The sequence below is a fragment of the Eublepharis macularius genome, chromosome 14 (assembly GCF_028583425.1).
Source record: "Eublepharis macularius isolate TG4126 chromosome 14, MPM_Emac_v1.0, whole genome shotgun sequence".
Taxonomy (NCBI): domain Eukaryota; kingdom Metazoa; phylum Chordata; class Lepidosauria; order Squamata; family Eublepharidae; genus Eublepharis; species Eublepharis macularius.
The window spans coordinates 59,670,724-59,687,747 of NC_072803.1; the positions used below are offsets into that span (position 1 = coordinate 59,670,724).

Consider the following 17,024-nt stretch of genomic DNA (forward strand, 5'->3'; position numbering starts at 1 on the left):
GTGCTGCTGAGGTCAGAAGGGGCTGTGGCAGAAAGGTGGAGAGAGCAACCGTTCCTTTCTAGTGTTGGTTGGGAATGTCTTTTAGCACAGTCATTGTCACCCCAAGGGAGCATCTAAACTTCCTTATAACCAGGGCTTTTTTTCAGCGGGAACGCAGTGGAATGGAGTTCCGGAACTTCTTGAAAATTCCCACATGGCTGGTGGCCCTGCCCCCTGATCTCCAGACAGAGGGGAGTTGAGATTGCCCTCCGCGCCACTCGGCAATCTAAACTCCCCTCTGTCTGGAGATCAGGGGGCGGGGCCACCAGCCATGTGGGAATTTTCTCGGAGGGCAACCCACTGAGTTCCACCACCTCTTTTCCCAGAAAAAAAAGCCCTGTTTATAACTCTTCTGTATTACTCAAGACCATACCATGGCTTCCCTCCAAGAACTCTGGGCACTGTAGTTTATAGATGGTGTTGAGGATTTCTGAAATATGCAGAACTGCAGTTCACAAGCTTCCCTGGGAAGAGGGAATGACTGATCCTATTGGGAATCTCTAGTATATTACAAGCAGTAATTCCATATGATTTTATTTATTTACTTCAATTATACCCCACTTTCGTCCCCAGTGGGGATCTCCTCTCCTCCGCTTTATCCTCACAGCAACCCTGAGAGGTAGGTTAAGCTGAGAATTTGTGACTGGCCCAAGGTTGCCCAGCAGGCTTCCATGGCAGATCCTAGTCCAAAACCTGAACAGCTGTGCCATACTGGTTCTACAAAAGCAGAGGAAGTGCAGAGTGGCACCGAGCACAAAAAGCAGCTTTAATTGCTGAAGAAAAGAAAGCACACTTCTAGCTCTCACAATTGCGAGAAGATATCCTGGAGAGGATGTGGGCTGTGCCTACTAAAATCCCAGAAGAGGTAGAAGTAGCAGGGCAAGATTTCCAGTGGCGAGGCCAAGGCTGCTGTGCATTTCTTAGCCCTGCCCCTTTTGTGACTGGCACAAAGAAGAGGCCGAGCAGATGATATGTATGTTGAAGGCTCCGGCTTCAGTTCACAGCATCTTCAGTTGAAAGATGTGTAGCAGATGCTAACAAAGAGCTTTCCCTGCTTAGGACCCTCAACCGCCTCTACGAGTAGATAATATTGAACATAACAGACCAGCGGTCTCATGACCATGCCCTCTTTAGAATCTACGCACGTTGCTTTGTCACCCAGTTTAAATGCAAAAATTAAAGAGGGCTCAACCCTGTGTTTGAGTAGCTTGCTTCTTTCGCTCAGTGGAGTCGAGTTCTAAAACCTTTTCAGGACTAGCAGTCCACTCTTCGCCGTATACAGTCCTCAGGCTGTCTTTCCTGCCTTCTCAGCAAGGCCAGGCTTCGGCCAGAACTGTGAATTCCAGGCAGGCTTGCCGTGTTGTAGGGAGAAGTGGCCAGCAGAGAGAAGGCTGACAGAGGAAAGGATAAAAATGCTCCAGTCTCTGATGTACTCGCCATGTCTCTGACTCGCAACTCCCCACAATTTGCACTGTTGTGCAGTCCAAATTCTCAGGCCCTGCTCTGCTGAAACTAACACTGTGCCTTTCAGTTCAACTGTAGTTGAAAATAAAATTGCACTGTGTGCAGTTCAGCTGGTTTGAATAGCACAGGCCTGCTCCCCTCCCTCCCTTGCGTATGGTAGAGGAACAAGATAATGCCTTTTTCCAGCCGACTGGCAGACTTGTCCCTTTTCCAAGCCCACTGGGTGTCCACTAACAACGCTTGGCTTTCATGAGGGTGTATGTGCATAAAATCTAATGTATCCTGACTTAAGTTGTGCTGTCAGTTCCTGGGTTTTTTCCTCTTTGGGGTATCAGAAGTGCTGTTCAGACCTGCACACACTGGTTTGTATGCCCTGTCCAAATATTTACACTCAGTGCTAAATCACACAAGATGAATTACACGAGGACACTCAAGTGAAGGGAGATGCAATGTTAGCCGGGAAGCATAGTTTGAATTTCACCTCTCTCTACAGAGCCTGCAAAGATCGCTCCTCAGAGGGTTTGTTAATTTCACCTCTCCACAGAGCAGGCAAAAATGCTCTTTAGAGGGTTTTTAAATAATTGACAGAGCATTCCCAAGAGAGGTGAAATTAACAAACCCTCTGAGTAGAAGAGAGGTGAAATTAACAAGCCCTCTGAGTAGAAGAGAGGTGAAATTAACAAGTCCTCTGAGCAGAAGAGAGGTGAAATTAACAAACCCTCTGAGCAGAAGAGAGGTGAAATTAACAAACCCTCTGAGCAGAAGAGAGGTGAAATTAACAAGCCCTCTGAGGAGTGAGCTCTATAGAGAGAGGTGAAATTCAAACCACCCTTCCCAGCTAACATCGCTTCTCCCTTCACTTGAGTGCCCTCGTGTAATTCGTCTTGTGTGGTTTAGCTCTCACATATGGACACCTGGCGGCTTCAGACGTGGCTGTGTTGCATGGGCAGGGAGAACACGTTCCATGTGTGGTGGGAAATCGAGACTTGCGTTCCCACTGAACTTGTAAGCTCCTTGCTTTGCAAAATACAGTGAAATAATGATGAGGCTTAAAAGTTTTTTTTTTTTAAAGTCCTTGACTCCAGTCCTGTAGTAACGCATCTCTTGATGCTGCTGGTCTAATTAGGCTGGCTCTCGAAGCTCCCCACGTACACGAGTGGCTTCATTACAATACAGTGCTGCCCTTTCCAGCTGAAGCATTACCGTGCCCTTTCAGAAACTCGAGACAATCATGCTGTCCTATAATGCATTCTGCAGTAGGCTGGTAGTGCTGCAGAGTCCATTAACTTTAATGTATAAGAAACATAACCCCAGAACAGAAAGTAAGAGGGCCTCCTTCAGCGGAGAGAGGTCGGTCACATAGCTGCCTTCAGAGCTCTGTAGAACGACTCCTCCTCTGGGGGCTGTATTGTGCTGGAATTCCACAGCTAAAGCTGACTGCCGCTTCACGGGGAGCCTCATGCGATAACTTTTTTTAAAGAAGGCAAACCGGGTCCCAGTCCTTGTGGTTATGAAGATATGCTTCTGTATCTCCCCAAGGATCACTTGGAGATGGTTAGTGGTTTGGGGTGGGCGAGGCGTCATCACTCTTCATTGCTCCTTCCCCTTACTAGCAGAAGGAGAATAGGTTACACGAAATGAAATTGTGCAAGCACACTTTGAATAGGCAGCGGAATTTAGGTAACTTTTGGGTGTCTAATCTGTCTGCCGCTACAGATCCATAACCCTCTGGCTGTCTGCCAAGTTTTGGGTATCCTGCCCACCTTTTCCAAGTCAATGGCAGGCCCGGTTGCCAATCACGGCCTCCATAATTGGCGCTTGTGAGCTCACCGGCACTGTGCCCATCGGGCACCCGTCTGCTTGTTCTCTCTGCTCTGATGCTTTTCAATTTGATTATACTGGTTCTTGCAAATGCAGAGCAGCCCGAGGCTCAGCTAATGATCTCTCTGCCTGGCCTGTAATTGTTCAGTCATCAGAGGTTGCCCTGGGCACTGTTTTTGTTCCCTCGTCTAGCAGAAGCAACTGCAGTGGAAGGGTGTCCAAGTAGGAAGATAACTGTGGGCTTAAGAACCTTATGTGGGCCTGGGGTTGCCAGGCCCCATTACCCTCTGGGCAGGAAGTGGGAGACCCGGCACTCACCTTTCAGGTGCTCTCACGTGCGCCCCCAGGCCACGCAATGACATCACTGCCCAGAAGGGATGTCATCGCGCAGGCTACGGGCCGCCCCTGGGAGCACTCCTGTGCTCCTCAGTGGGCTCATTTGGGGCCGAAATCAGCCTGCTGTGGAGCACTGGAGAGCTGCTGGGGTGGTGCAGCGGGCCCTGGAGTGCTCCTGTGCTCCACAGCAGGCCATTTTGGGGCCCACTGCAGAGCATGGGAGTGCTGCAGGGGCAGCATGACTGGCCCTGGAGTGCTCCTGTGCTCTGCAGCGGGCCGATTTCGGGCCAAACTGGGCCCATTTCAGCTGAAATTGGCCCACTGTGGTGCATGGGTGCATGCTACTCGGCAGCTTGCCCTGGGAGGTCTTTTCCCCCACCTGTCAGGTAAGTGGGGGCAGGAGGTGACTGGCAACCCTATGTGGGCCCAATATTTATGGGCAGGGGTTTTTTTCAGCGAGAACGGGGTGGAACGGAGTTCCGGCACCTCTTGAAAATGGTCACGTGGCTGGTGGCCCCACCCCCTGATCTCTGGAGGGCCATCTCAACTCCCCTCTGTCTGGAGATCAGGGGGCGGGGCCACCGGCCACGTGACCATTTTCTCCGAGGGCAGCCCACTGAGTTCCACCACCTCTTTTCCCAGAAAAAAAGCCCTGTGTATGGGGGGAAATCATAAGTCACTGGAAACTTGATTAAGTTAATGCAAGCGGTTTGTAGTACTTCCAGCAATGACTAAGTAAGAGCAGGATTTTACCCGGTTCTGATACAGACACACCTGGAGAGGGGGAGAAGGAACTGGTTGGCTCTTCTGTGAGCTATAGGATGCTCTGTAGGCCTCCTCTGTAATCCAGGAAGCCATGGGTAGGGCTTGTGCGCTGCTAGACTTTTAAAGAAAATTTCTATTTGAACTGTAAACCAAGTACATTTAGAATTTAGAAATAATATACAAAAGCCGTAAAACAGGAAGCTAGACCAATAACAGAAGACTTCCAAACTCATCATACGGTTAGAAATCAGCATCAATAAAAAAAGAAAGTCAAGAAAAGAATAGCTTGTAATCTATCTGCCTTTGTCCGACATAAAAGTTGAATACTCAAAATGCATGAAGATTCTCAACATCTTTTTCTCCAAAGAAAGCATTATCATAGAATACAAATCCTTTATCTTTCTGAACCATCCAAGGGTTGATTTCTTGCTTCCATTCCCTGGCAAAGGTCAATTTAGTGTCAGATAAGCCCCAGCATCTCTGCCATGTTTCATGCTTTCTGTTTCATACGTGTTTTGCTTCAGTGCCTCTGAGGGAGTGCAGAGGGAACCAGAGTTGTGTGAACCTGTTGCTAACGGTTTCTCTTTCAGGCAAAGTGTTTTGACTCCTAGTTCTGGCTGAGTCTGGGAATGTGTTCCTTCTTCCCAGGCGAAGCTCGCCTAAACTCCTAACTGACTTTCTCCCTCCTGGGGGAGCGGACACTGACCTATAATGGAATTGACATGTCCTGCCTTTTAGGCATTCCGGTCAATGACCACGTTGCAGTATCTTGAAACTGATATCTTTCCTTAATAAAATCATCTTTAACTCCTACACTGGAGTGATGCCGTGAAGTGTTTGGGGAAGTATCTGGCAAGACCTGACATTTAGCAGCTGTAATCAAATTTAAAACGATGACTCTAAATTTTTCAGGAATTACTGAGACATAGTTTAACAAAAAGATTTCTGGTTTAAGTAGAACCTCAAACCCCCACGCCTTTTTGAATTAGACCTACTATCGAACCAGTTTTTCTGACCATTCACAGATCCACCATATACTCTGCAATATAAAGTACCAACATATCCCACGACAAGTAAATGTTGGCTAACCTCCTTGGAGATGAATGCCACTGGTACACGTTTTGTTTTGGGTTTTTTTGGATAATTTCTCTATAAAGAAAGCATACTGAAAGAAGGTCCATGAGTGTGTATATACTTCCAAACACCTTTTGGTGCCTCATATCTGAGGTCTTTACTCCATTTCATGTGAAAATTTTTCACTTTACCTTTTACATCCAGCAATAGATTTTAGGAAACGTATTCCTGTCTTCCTTTATCATTTCAAATCTCATAAACCCACTCAAAGGTTTCTTATTTTGAACTTAGAGGTCGAGGCACTGCTAGATTTTTGTGGCAAAGAGTGCTACATTGAGTGTCCTATGGACCTCCCCTACTCAAGGCCCACTCACAGCCAAAAGTGGAAAAGAGGTCCATCATCATCATCATCATCAATTTATATACTGCCCTTCAGGACAACTTAATGCCTACTCAGAGTGGTTTACAAAGTGTGTTATTATTATCCCCACAACAAATACCCTGTGAGGTGGGTGGGGCTGAGAGAGCTCTGAAAGAGCTGTGACTGACCCAAGGTCACCCAGCTGGCTTCAAGTGGAGGAGCGGGGAATCAAGCCCGGTTCTCCAGATTAGAATCCCGCACTCTTAACCACTACACCAAACTGGCTCAAAGGGGTCATAGTATATAAACATCCAAGCAACAGGAACCAGCCTGCCTGAGCCAGGGGATCTATGGCCCAGCTTGCCACTGGTGTCTTCCAACTGGCAAGGAAGAGAACTGATAGTCAAAGCAAAGTTGGCAACCTGACTCGCCAGCCTGACTCGCTCTCTCCCTCCCTGGATTGAGGATGGGACAAGGCGTGGGTCCAGTTACCTGATGCTGTGATGTGTGCTGGTATCTTGTAGGAAAGACCCTCATCAAAGTCGGGGAAACCGAGAGGCGCCTGGGAGGAGCTGAACGGGATTTCATCCACTCCGCATCCATCAACTTCCTGAGTCCTCTGCGCAACTTCCTGGAGGGAGATTGGAGAACTATTTCTGTAAGTAGGGGGTGCCAGAGCAGGAGCCGGTAGACCCTGTTGTGTGGCTCGGCAGAAGGGCAACTGCTGGCCAGTTTCTTACCTGCCACCTGCTAGAACTTCTGCCAATAATGGCCAGATTAGGTTGAGCTTTGCTCTCATCCGGTAAGGCACAGCTAATTCTCTAAACAAGAGTTCAGAGTTGAGCGGCTGATGTTAACGTAAGGCCGACAGAATGGATAGCTGGGAGGGCGTTGGATCAAATCTCCCTTCTGCCACAAGCTCAGTAGGTGGCCTTGGGTGAGCTTCCATCTCTTCTTCAGTTCCTGTCTGCAGTATGGGGGTAATCCTGGCCTAATTTACGGGATGGTTTTAAGCGCTGCAACAAGGAAGTCTTAATCAGGATTATTTAACATCGATCAGTTAAGACACTCCTAGGTGTGCCCTCCGTCTCCATACACTTAATAACCCTGGGGGATCGTGGGGCTTGTAGTAACCCCACCCCTGCCCTGCACAAAAATGTGGTCGTTGCAGCTACATTAAGATGTCAGAATAAACCTTGGCTTATCAGCCCGTGCTTGGTCAAACTCTGGTGGATAACCCTATAGGAACGCAGGTTGGCCAGTCAGGTGGAGTTTATAGCACCCAAACAGGATTTTAAACAAGTTTGTAGCCAGTTTGTCAGCCAGATAGTACTGAGGGCGGGGGGCGGGGGGCGGTTGTGTGGACTCCACAAACTGTAGTTTTTGACTAGCGTTGCCCACTCCGTGCTGAGAGATGGAGAGGAGGCAAGAAGCAGACAAGCCAGAATCAAGCCATAATTTGTTACTTGCATCTGTTAAATTAACCAGAGTTTGCTAAGTAAACCAGATTAAGCGAGCCATAGTTTCCCGATGCAATGTCTGTTAATAGACGAATAAAGGAAAAGCAGACTTGCAATTCTCATCCACCAAAGATGCTGCAAGACTTTTTAATGCCCTCCTCACCACCACAAACACAAGACAAATAATATACGGCTATCATAATCTTTTTATTTACAAGAGTACTTCTGAACTTGCCAGATTGTCTCTCTCCCCGGTATGGTTGATCTTTAGCCAGCTCATGTTATCTGGAGTGAGGAGGAGAGCAAAATAAAACTTAGTTTCATCTCTACTCTGGGATAAAGATATTGCCTGCTTTCCTGAAATATGGGGTAGGTGCCACGGGAAGCTGTCCTCAGAAGAGCCACAGGGGACTTCTGTGCCACTCGCCCTGCTCTATATCTTGCTTGTTATAAAAGAGCTAGTCAGGATGCTCTTGGTCCGGCATACCTACGGGACCGCCTCCCTCCTTATCTTCCTCCACAGCAGCTTCACTCATCTGAACAGGGTCTCTCGCAGGTGCCACCTTGCACGTGGGCGAAATCAACAGCAGCCCATACACGGGCTTTCTCTGTGGTGGCCCCTTCCCTGTGGAACGGCCTGCCTGAGGAGGTCAGGAGAGCCCCCACCCTCTTGGCTTTCCACAAACGATGCAAAACCGAATTATTCAAAAAGGCTTTTTTACTCAGTTAGGAAGGCTGTATTGTAGGGAGGGTCTCGCAGATATTCGCTAATGCGTTAGAGACCATAGACTTCACCGCTATGTTGCGTTACGTACTACCCATTTACTTTAAATATGTGCTCCTATGTGCTACCTGTGTTTCATGTTGTCTCATGTCAGGCCCAGAATCGCTTATGTTCTGTTTCAGCATCTCTTCAACTCTGTACTGGATTCTTGCTATTGCTATGTCTTTGTCAACTTACATCAATTTACCCTATGGCATTGTTTATGGAAATGTCCTTGATACTGACTGTACTAATCTCACACCGTGTAATCCGCCTTGACTCTCAGTGAGAAAGGTGGACTATAAATAAATTAATAATAAATAAACAGGCAGACCTGTACAGCTTCACGGGAGAAAACAGGGGTACCCTTGTGTCCTTGCAGTTCCTGTCCTTGCACTGAGGGTCTCTGTCGAACCCCCCCTCTCCTCCCTTCTCTGCTGTTGTACCTGGCTGGAGGCCGTCCTGCCTGCTGCACACTGTCTCAGTTTCCTCTGCCACAGCCGTTCCTGCAATGGTGTGCTGGCGGAGCGGGAACAGACGTGACGCAGGAAGTCCTGTAATCAGATTTTGGGTGTCTGCTGGTGTTGGTTTGCTACTTGAAGACAGCCCCTTGGGGTGTTTGTGTAATCTGGTTTATTTTATTGGAGGGGACATACTGTTTTCCCTCTCTAAATTGCCCCCAGCGGCTCTTAGTCTTACAGTGGGGAAAACATTTAGGTACCTGTAAAAGGTTGTCGGCTGCTTTTTTAAAACATTAACAGTCTGTCCGTCCTGCATTTTCCGCATCACATTTGCCTTCGCCTCCAATAATTGGGCTGTAGCAGTTTCCTCTGTCTTTAACGGAAGAATGTTCAATAAGCATCTGTAATGAATGATTTGATTTAGAATAATGGATCTGGCTCTACTTATTGTAGAATAATCGCTACCCAGATACATTCAGCACTGTTTACTGTTGGCGTGATGAGGAGTGGGAACGGGAAAGTCCATGCTCGGGCACTCTTCGGTCTCTTCCCATAAACTGACATGAATGGGTGGCCTGGACACATAGCAAGATTCCTCCATCCCATCTTTTAACTGCCAGAGAAGTGGGAGCAGGAATTTCACTGGCGTGTGTGTGCATACTATAAATGCTAAACTCCTCACTTTCCTCCTTGCTCACCAAGGCCAAAAGGGGATGGGCAGTTTAAGGCTAGGGTTGCCTGATCTCCTTACTCTCCAAGTGGCGAGGGGGACCCGGCCATCCTGGGAGTCCTCCTTGCTCATGTACACCCCGCTCCTGCACAATGATGTCATTTCCAGGAAGTGATGTCATCGCGTAGGCTCGGGACACGCTTCACAGCGGGACGATTTGGGCCCCAAACAGGCCTACCCGTTTGGGGCCCAAATCTGCCTGCTGTGAAGCGCGGGAGTGCTCTTGGGGCGGCACAATGACGTCGCTCCCAGGAAGTGATGTCATTGTGTGGCCCCAGGAGTGTGCCTGAGAGGTCCGTTCCTGCGCCCTTCCTACCCCCCACCAGCCAGGTAAGTGGTGGCGGGCAGCAGAGGGTGGAAGCAGGAGATCCCTCACCCCCACTGGGGGAGCTGGGATCCCTATTTAGGGCTCACACAGTGGGGCGAATGCTTGGGCCCAAGTACTGTCTGAGGCCCCACTTCTTACCACAGCCACTTAGTCCACCTCCTCAGGCCAGGAACAGGAAAACACTCCTGAGCCGTCTCTGACATCTTGCTCGAGGCCTCCTAGCAATGGAGCCAATCCTGGTACTGTGCCTTCACAGGGGCCAGCAAATGGGGACTGTCCGTGATCCAAGGGGACAGCAGGAGCACGGGCCTTCTCAGCTCTTCCCACTGCCGCGTAAGGATCTTTCCTGCTCTTGCTAGAGGCCCTCCTGCTCTCACACGCTGCTTGTGTGTATCTTTTTTCCTCAGAAAGAGAGGCGGATCCTGCAGAACCGCCGCCTGGATCTGGATGCCTGCAAAGCCAGGCTGAAGAAAGCAAAGGCCGCCGAAGCCAAAGCCGCGGTAATTTTGTTTTTTTTTCCTCTCACCATCCCCTCATCCCTGCCACCCACCTCGCCTTGACTCATGTGCATGTGAACTTCTTCAGTCATGCGCGTGCTCTTTCTCTCTTTCAATACGTGTGTATATATATGCGTGTGTGTGTGTCTCTCTCTCTCTCGTGGGCCTTAGTCTGTTTGTACTGCATGCAGGGCATCTGGTGAGGGGGAAGCATTATTGTCTGTTCTTCTTCCTCTCCCCAAATCCCCAGTCGGGGGAAGAAGGAAAAATAGTCCTTGACAAAAATGAGGAAATTGGCCGAAGAGCTGACTCCATGCTCGATGCTTGCTCTTTCAGTACATTCCAGTTCCTCTTGAGCTATTACAAGATACTATTTTTTTTGTGTACTAAATAACTTCTAGTGTCTCAGATCAAGCTGATGGCAGTTGCTTTGTGAGGGCACAACCCCTTGATGGAAGGGCAAGCTGAAGATGTTTGGGTAGCTCTGATGGGGAATCCAAAGAGTGCTTCTTGTTTCCGGCACCCCTTTTAGAAGTTAGCCACACTCCAGCTGCCTCCACACAGCCGATATTGCTCTGTAGTGCTCGTTTGCAGCTGGGTTCTTCTCCCATGCAGACAGTTGCAGATTGTCACGATAGCCCAGTAGCCACCTGCCCATGTTTCCAGTATCGTTGCTCTCCTACTTTTCAAAGAGGCACGCACGAGAAAACTTTCTGGTAGGTAGTGCCCCTGGAAACAGCTTGCCTTGTTAGACGGGTTGAAGCAGGACGTTTTCTGGGAAGTCTTTAAGGACAGCAAATACTTCCATCATATTTTTACTCCCATGAGGGTTACTGTGTGGAGTGGGATTATCCTTTTCCCTCTAAAGAGCCCTTCTCTTACTGCCCCTCGCCCAGCCAACCCCACCCCTCTGTGAGGTAGATTGGAGAACGCGACTGGTCCAATGTCACGCAGGGAATTTGATGGCAGAAGGGGGACTTGGAATTTCTCTCCCTTGTTTCTTAGTTGGAGCTGCCTCCACCGAGGATTTCATGCCCCTTTCCAACAGCAGGGGATGACCCAGTCCAGATCTCCCTCAGCTCGGTTGGGCATAATTCAGATACCGCCTGCTCAGCAATAGACGGGATAGGCTTTTTGTTCTCAAACCCAAGACCAAAGTACCGCATTTACTCAAAAGGAAGATGACCCCTAAACATGTTATGCACAAAGGTTTTTTATTGTGATTATTATTATTATTGGATGTAACTTTAATTTGCATGTGAACTAAAGACTATCTCATTTTTTTGGATGGCGTACACAATGAACAAAACATCCTAGTCTTGCGTTTGAGTAAATACTGTATCCAAGCCTCTCCCCTTCTGTGTACGCTGCAGCATGGAAAAGGCGCATCCCATAACAGTTCCAGGATCCGCGTAGCAGAGATGGAGACAGGATAGTTAGAGGGCTGAACAGCTGTTGCTTCAGTTCCCCAAAACGGCTGTCTCTTGGGCGGGCAAGGCTTGATGCAGCCAAGGAAAGGTGGTGTCCGTATAACCACAGGGTCAGCTGTATTTGCTTGCCGTTGGTTTCCACCCAAGTGACCAGGTTCTGCTAGAAACGAATGCCAGCTGAGCTACTTAAAGATTCAGTGCTCTCGTGTAGATAACAGCATCCATGGGGCGAGGGGTGTTGCCTGCTCTTTTTCATCAGCTATTGACCTCGGGGGAAAAAGCTCTGTGTTAAAAGCCTGTCCAGTGACCTTGTATGTAAGTTACCTTCTTTAAACTTCCTCCTCTTCGTCATCCCGCCCCCAGCTCGGCGCAGGATGCCTTTAACGGCCTGCCTTTCCGATCATTGAAGTTCACTGAGCACGAACCTGGTTTATTTTGCGGCTCTTGTTGTCTGGTCTCCTGCACTGCTCTTGAAGGCATTCTAAATGCCCATGTGGAAGTTGCCCGCATTTGGGTGTTGCAACAAGTTGGAATTAGAGTGAAGCAGGAAATTTGCGCCCAGAGCAGCTGAGGGAGCGCATGAGCAGGTTTGTGCTTGTCGTAAGCACAGCCCAGTCCATTTGGAATACCCATTGTAGCCCAGGGGGGCTCATGTTGCTGTTATCCCTGTTAAAGGGAGTTCTGCTTGGCTCCCACTGACTTGTGTGTCTCGGAAGCCACTGAGCCATCTCCCATTTCCAGGCAGGAAGAGTCCCTGGAAGGGAAGGACTGAGCATACTTCACTCTCCCCCCACCCCCCCACCCCCGCCTGCTTCTTTCAGTACCAGCCTCAGGCCTTTCTCCCATCAGAAATGGGGGGTCTCCTCTGCGTCTCACTTTCGTCTGCTTCAAGCACTTCGGCCCTCAGCAAGTCTCTTGCCATGCAGACTGCTCATGCATTGTGTTACTTGGAGCATAAGAGTTCGATCCCTTTGTGGGATTACTTCTGCAAGCCTCCAAGCCTCAGCTTGTCTGAGGAATGTATCTTGTATGCTAAATATTTGTCAGGGGACCAAACTCCGCACCATGCTGGGGGATCTTAGGGCCAAACTACAAGTGGCGGATGACACAGGTTGGAGACTTGTCAGCTTCCCTCAAGTTTTGGCGGGAAATGTAGGCAGCTTGGCGGAATGTTGGACAAGTGACAGTTGAAAAGTCCATTGGACAGCAGTCGGAGAGCCAAGCTGCAAGACCAGGACGCCTACATTTCCCATCAAAACGAGGGAAGCTGACAAGGGTCCAACCTGTGTCAGGCGTCACTTGTAGCTTGGCCCTTAGACACCCTGGCATGCAGACGGACCTGTCCATGGCACTGTGCGGAATTCTCTTTTCCCCATCCCAGGCCTATGTTTGACCCAGGTAGGAGAGGAAAAACTAGCACAAACCTACCAGAGCTAAGAGCAGCTCTGAAAGGAAAGTTTCGATCCAGCACACTGGGGAGTGGGAATTCAAATGCACACACCACCTTCCACAGGTTGGATCCATATCTAGAGCTCTCCCCCAGCTATTCTTTGTTGCCTAAATTATAGATTGGGGTGGGGGGGTGGGGATTACAGATACTCAGCATTCCAGTTGCCCTGTGTGATCTTTGTAAATGTATGAAGAAGCCCAAAGACATGATTTCTTGAAAAGGACTCTGTGAACATGACACCTTTCCTTTTGCTTCTGCTGGAGTTGCAGGCCCTCCGTTGCTGGCCCAGCAGCTCGTGAAGCCTTCCTCATGCACAGGCACAGGCTGATACTTCTATTCCAACCACCAGGATCCCTTTGCTACCTCCCCCCCTTTGCATCCCATCCAGGGCCTGTTCTCATTTCAAGCAACTGACTGGGGTGGTGCACCGAGGAGGGGGCTGATGCCCTTCAGGGAAGCAGCTGGCTGCTGGCCATCAGGGGCCCAAGACTGGCATCCCTTCCCGAACCTATGCCATCACAAGCCAGGCGCAAGTGTTGCCGCAGGGGCTCGGCTCAGACCAGCACACATCCAGGGGGCTGGCTGTGTCTTGCTTGGGGTGACCATATGCTCCAACCCAGCCCTGCCCTTCAGCTCTTCCATCTCCATTCTCCTTCCTTCCGATTCCAGAACTGCAACCTTATTTCTAGCTTTGACCATCGACCCGGGTGGACGACGGCTGCGCAGCTGACTGTGTGTCTTTGCTCTCTCCTGGATTCATTCCGTGTGTTTTTCTCCTCTCCCCTCGTCTAACCTTGGCGTCCTCTTTTGATCCTTCATGGTGCTGCCGTTTTGACCACTAACCTTGGTTTTGTTCTGTCTTTTTGTTTGTTTTGCTCAGTGTGAGGGAGAAGTGAGTATTACCCGTGTTCTTAGTGCTGTGATTTTTTTAAAAATTTGAAATGCTTCTCATTGTGCTTCTTCCATTCATAATTTTTTTTTAAAAAAAATCTAATTTGCCCTGCCGGGACCTTTCCCAGGAGCGTGTGCTTGAATACCAGTGGGGGAGGAGGGCGGAGTGGGGGGGGCTTGTGGGATCATCTTCATCAATGGAAACAGCCGGCTGGCTGCACACCTTGGGCGTGTGCCGCTGTTTCCATTCCTTGAAAGCCTCTTGCAAGGGGAGCTTCAGAGGCAGTGTTTGGGTGAGCAGGTTAGCCAGCAGCGCTGTGTATATGGCGGTGCAGGAAAACCTACAGAATTCCTAAATCACAGCTTGATTTTTGAAATTGCGAAGTGAATGCTCTTGACAAAAATGCGTGGGGTGGAATCTCAGAAGAACCAGTGGGTCACTTTTCTAGCAGTCAAAACCTTGGACTTGGGGATAGTTCCTTGGCCCTCTTCACTACCTATAGAAGCAGTGCAAATTAAGGAGCAGCATGCACATTTTACACACCTGCAACCAGGTGCTTGGAGGTGTACGCACAGCCCTGGTAGCAAAGGAAGTGTGTCTTCCAAGACGGAGACGGTGGATCTTCCGCTTCAATGCAGAAGGATGGATTTGGGGACCAAGAGCCAGTCCTTTACTGAAGAGAGGTCTCGAAGGCTGGGGACGTAAGTGCTTGCACTTAAGCCTCTGCCTTTCTTTTTTCCTGGCCCTTGCATTGCAGCATTAAGTGGAACATCCTTCTCTACCTGTGCTTTGAACACTGCTTGCAGCTACCAGCATGAGAGTGTCTGGTCTTTTCTGCAGAAGAGGCAAGCTGTTCTCCTGCCTCTTCAGTTTTACTGATGTGTGTGGACAATTTGTGAGCAGCAGAGTGGGTTCTCAACCTGAAAAAGAAATCCGAGTCCTGGAAGATGGAGACGCTGTTTGGTGTGCAAAGTCGAGGCATAGGTGGGACTTTAGGATTCCTGCTGCGGAGGAGTCTTAAATGTCACTGAGGTTGTCAAGAGCCTCTTGCTGGAAAAAAAAAACGTTCCTAGCCGCCTCTTGGCTGTTTGAACTTGTTCCCTGAAGCGAATAAGCCCGTCTCCCATTAAGCTATCTGATGTGTTTGTTTCTTTTCAGCCGTTTTATATCGAACAGACGGCATTGTGTAGGTGTTCTGTGCAAAGCCTGAAGCTTTGAGTGCGGATCCCAAATCTTGGCTTTTAATTTTCTTATAAAAAGCCAGGTTCCTTCCTGAGGATAAATAGCAAGCGGTAGGATTTTTTGTAGATGAGGCTTCAGTTCCCCGTGTCCCGATTTTAAGAGTGAAATATTTGCCGGACTGAGTTTTTTCCCTGCAGCTACTCTCGACACGGAATGCGGGTTGCATGAGTTCAGACGTTTTTAAAATGGAGACTGCGCTTACTATCTTGCCCCCATTGATCTGTTTCCTTCGTTTGGCAGATCCAACCATGTGGCTTAAACAGGCCTGAGCTTGGGTCTGGGGTGGGCCTAAATTGAGCCTGTACGATGGAACAGGTGTGTGGGTGGTGGGCTGCTTTGTCTCTGCAGCCCTGGCGCTGTGTAATCAGATATCAAACAACACGAGGAAAGAGGCCTCTAACACAGCAAATATACACGGAGGACCCCGTTCAAAGACACAGTCCTAACATTGGGAAATTAACCTTTGAATGAACACCTTTGCCTGTCAAGAGGATCTTGTCCTTGATGATGCCGTCATGATGAAGCTTGAAAAAGCAGTGCGAAAACGGGCATTGGTCTCTGAGGGCTGTGTCTTTGAACGGGGCCCTCCGTGTATAGTTGCTGTGTCATCAGATGCAGGATTTGGTGTTTGTTGTTTTTTTTGCAAAAACGCTGCAGTGCTAGGACATCTAGGAGGGACGTGTTCTTGTTTCCGTGTCTGTCCACCATGTCCTTTGTTTCACCCCATTCACGTGCAGCCCAGTCCCATGAATACTTGGAAGTAAGTTCCCAGACCAAAACCTTCCATTTTACCCTGTGCCTCCTCCAAGGAGCTTAGGGTGGTATATTCTAAATCATCCACCTCCAGTTTTGTTACCAGGTCTCTGGAAGGTTACGCTGTGTGTCCAACCCAAGGGGCCACCCCCATGTGCAACGGGGATTTAGACCCCGTCCTAGTCCACTGATATCCGCTGTCAACGTTGATTCCACCTCTGACACCTCTCAAGAAGCTACCAGTCCAGAGATGGTGGTGCCAAGCTTAGTCTGTTAGTCTGGCTCATAGCGAGATGGCTGCTGTCTTGGATCCTGGCCCCTGGATGCCTCCCTCCCGACACAGGCCACAGAGTATTCGTTAGCAGTCCTCCATCCTTGCCAGGCCCCAATCCCCCGCTCATCCCTCTGCGTGATCTTTTCGTAAACTCTATTCCCCCTCCATAGGCTGTGCCTGACTTTAACGAGACTAGACCACGTAATTACATTCTCTCCGCCAGCGCATCAGCGGTAAGATGGAATCTCCCTCGTCCCTTAGATGCTTTCTCCCCTCTCTCTCTCTCGTTCCTTTTTTAACACTTTTTTTTCCATCACCCTGGGTCAAGCATTAATGCTGTTTTCAACATTTTAACGTGGAAAGTCTGCTGTTTCGAGCCAAATTGCTACTGGGTTGTATGCAGACCTCCCAGGAAGGAGCCTGCGTGTGGGTCTGTGTAGTGGTGGGGTTGTCCTAGGCTGTAGGTTAGGGAAGCTTTACTGGGAAACCGGTGGCAGCGAAGGAGGTGCCGTGATGTTCTCGGCTTCCCTTTTATGCTTGTCCTGACTCAAATGCCCCCCTGCAGGCCTGACCCCAAGCCTGCATGATACGGCGTGCTGTCTTACCCCTCAGTACCAACAGGGCTCGCAATAGAAGAGCAGAGCAGTTCTCTGCTATCTCGCCCTGGAGTTTTTCAAGCATTTGCAGGGCTGGCTGGAGTGATCCTGGCTTCCTTTCCGACTCTGAGGGGGAACGGTTGAACAGGCATTCCAGCTACTCCCCCCCCTGCATTGGTTAGAGGGTCCCTTGTCCTGGCAACGCACCGATGGGGACCGTCCCAGTGCTCTGCTAGCTACCGACCGATGCCATCCCTGGGTAAATGTGGCTGATGGCAGAGTGCCATT

General features: G+C 49.4%; 1 protein-coding gene across 3 annotated transcripts in view; it reads left to right on the plus strand.

Moving 5' to 3' along the window:
- SH3GLB2 (SH3 domain containing GRB2 like, endophilin B2) overlaps positions 1-17,024 on the plus strand; it is a 75,071-nt gene that overhangs the window by 41,553 nt on the left and 16,494 nt on the right. For 2 of the 3 annotated variants that reach the window (XM_054997630.1, XM_054997629.1), the window contains exons 4-6: positions 6,385-6,518; positions 10,010-10,102; positions 16,311-16,373. In XM_054997630.1, the coding sequence (XP_054853605.1) occupies positions 6,385-6,518; positions 10,010-10,102; positions 16,311-16,373 (290 nt within the window). The remainder of the gene's footprint in view (positions 1-6,384; positions 6,519-10,009; positions 10,103-16,310; positions 16,374-17,024) is intronic. The other variant, XM_054997631.1, reaches the window with a different exon arrangement.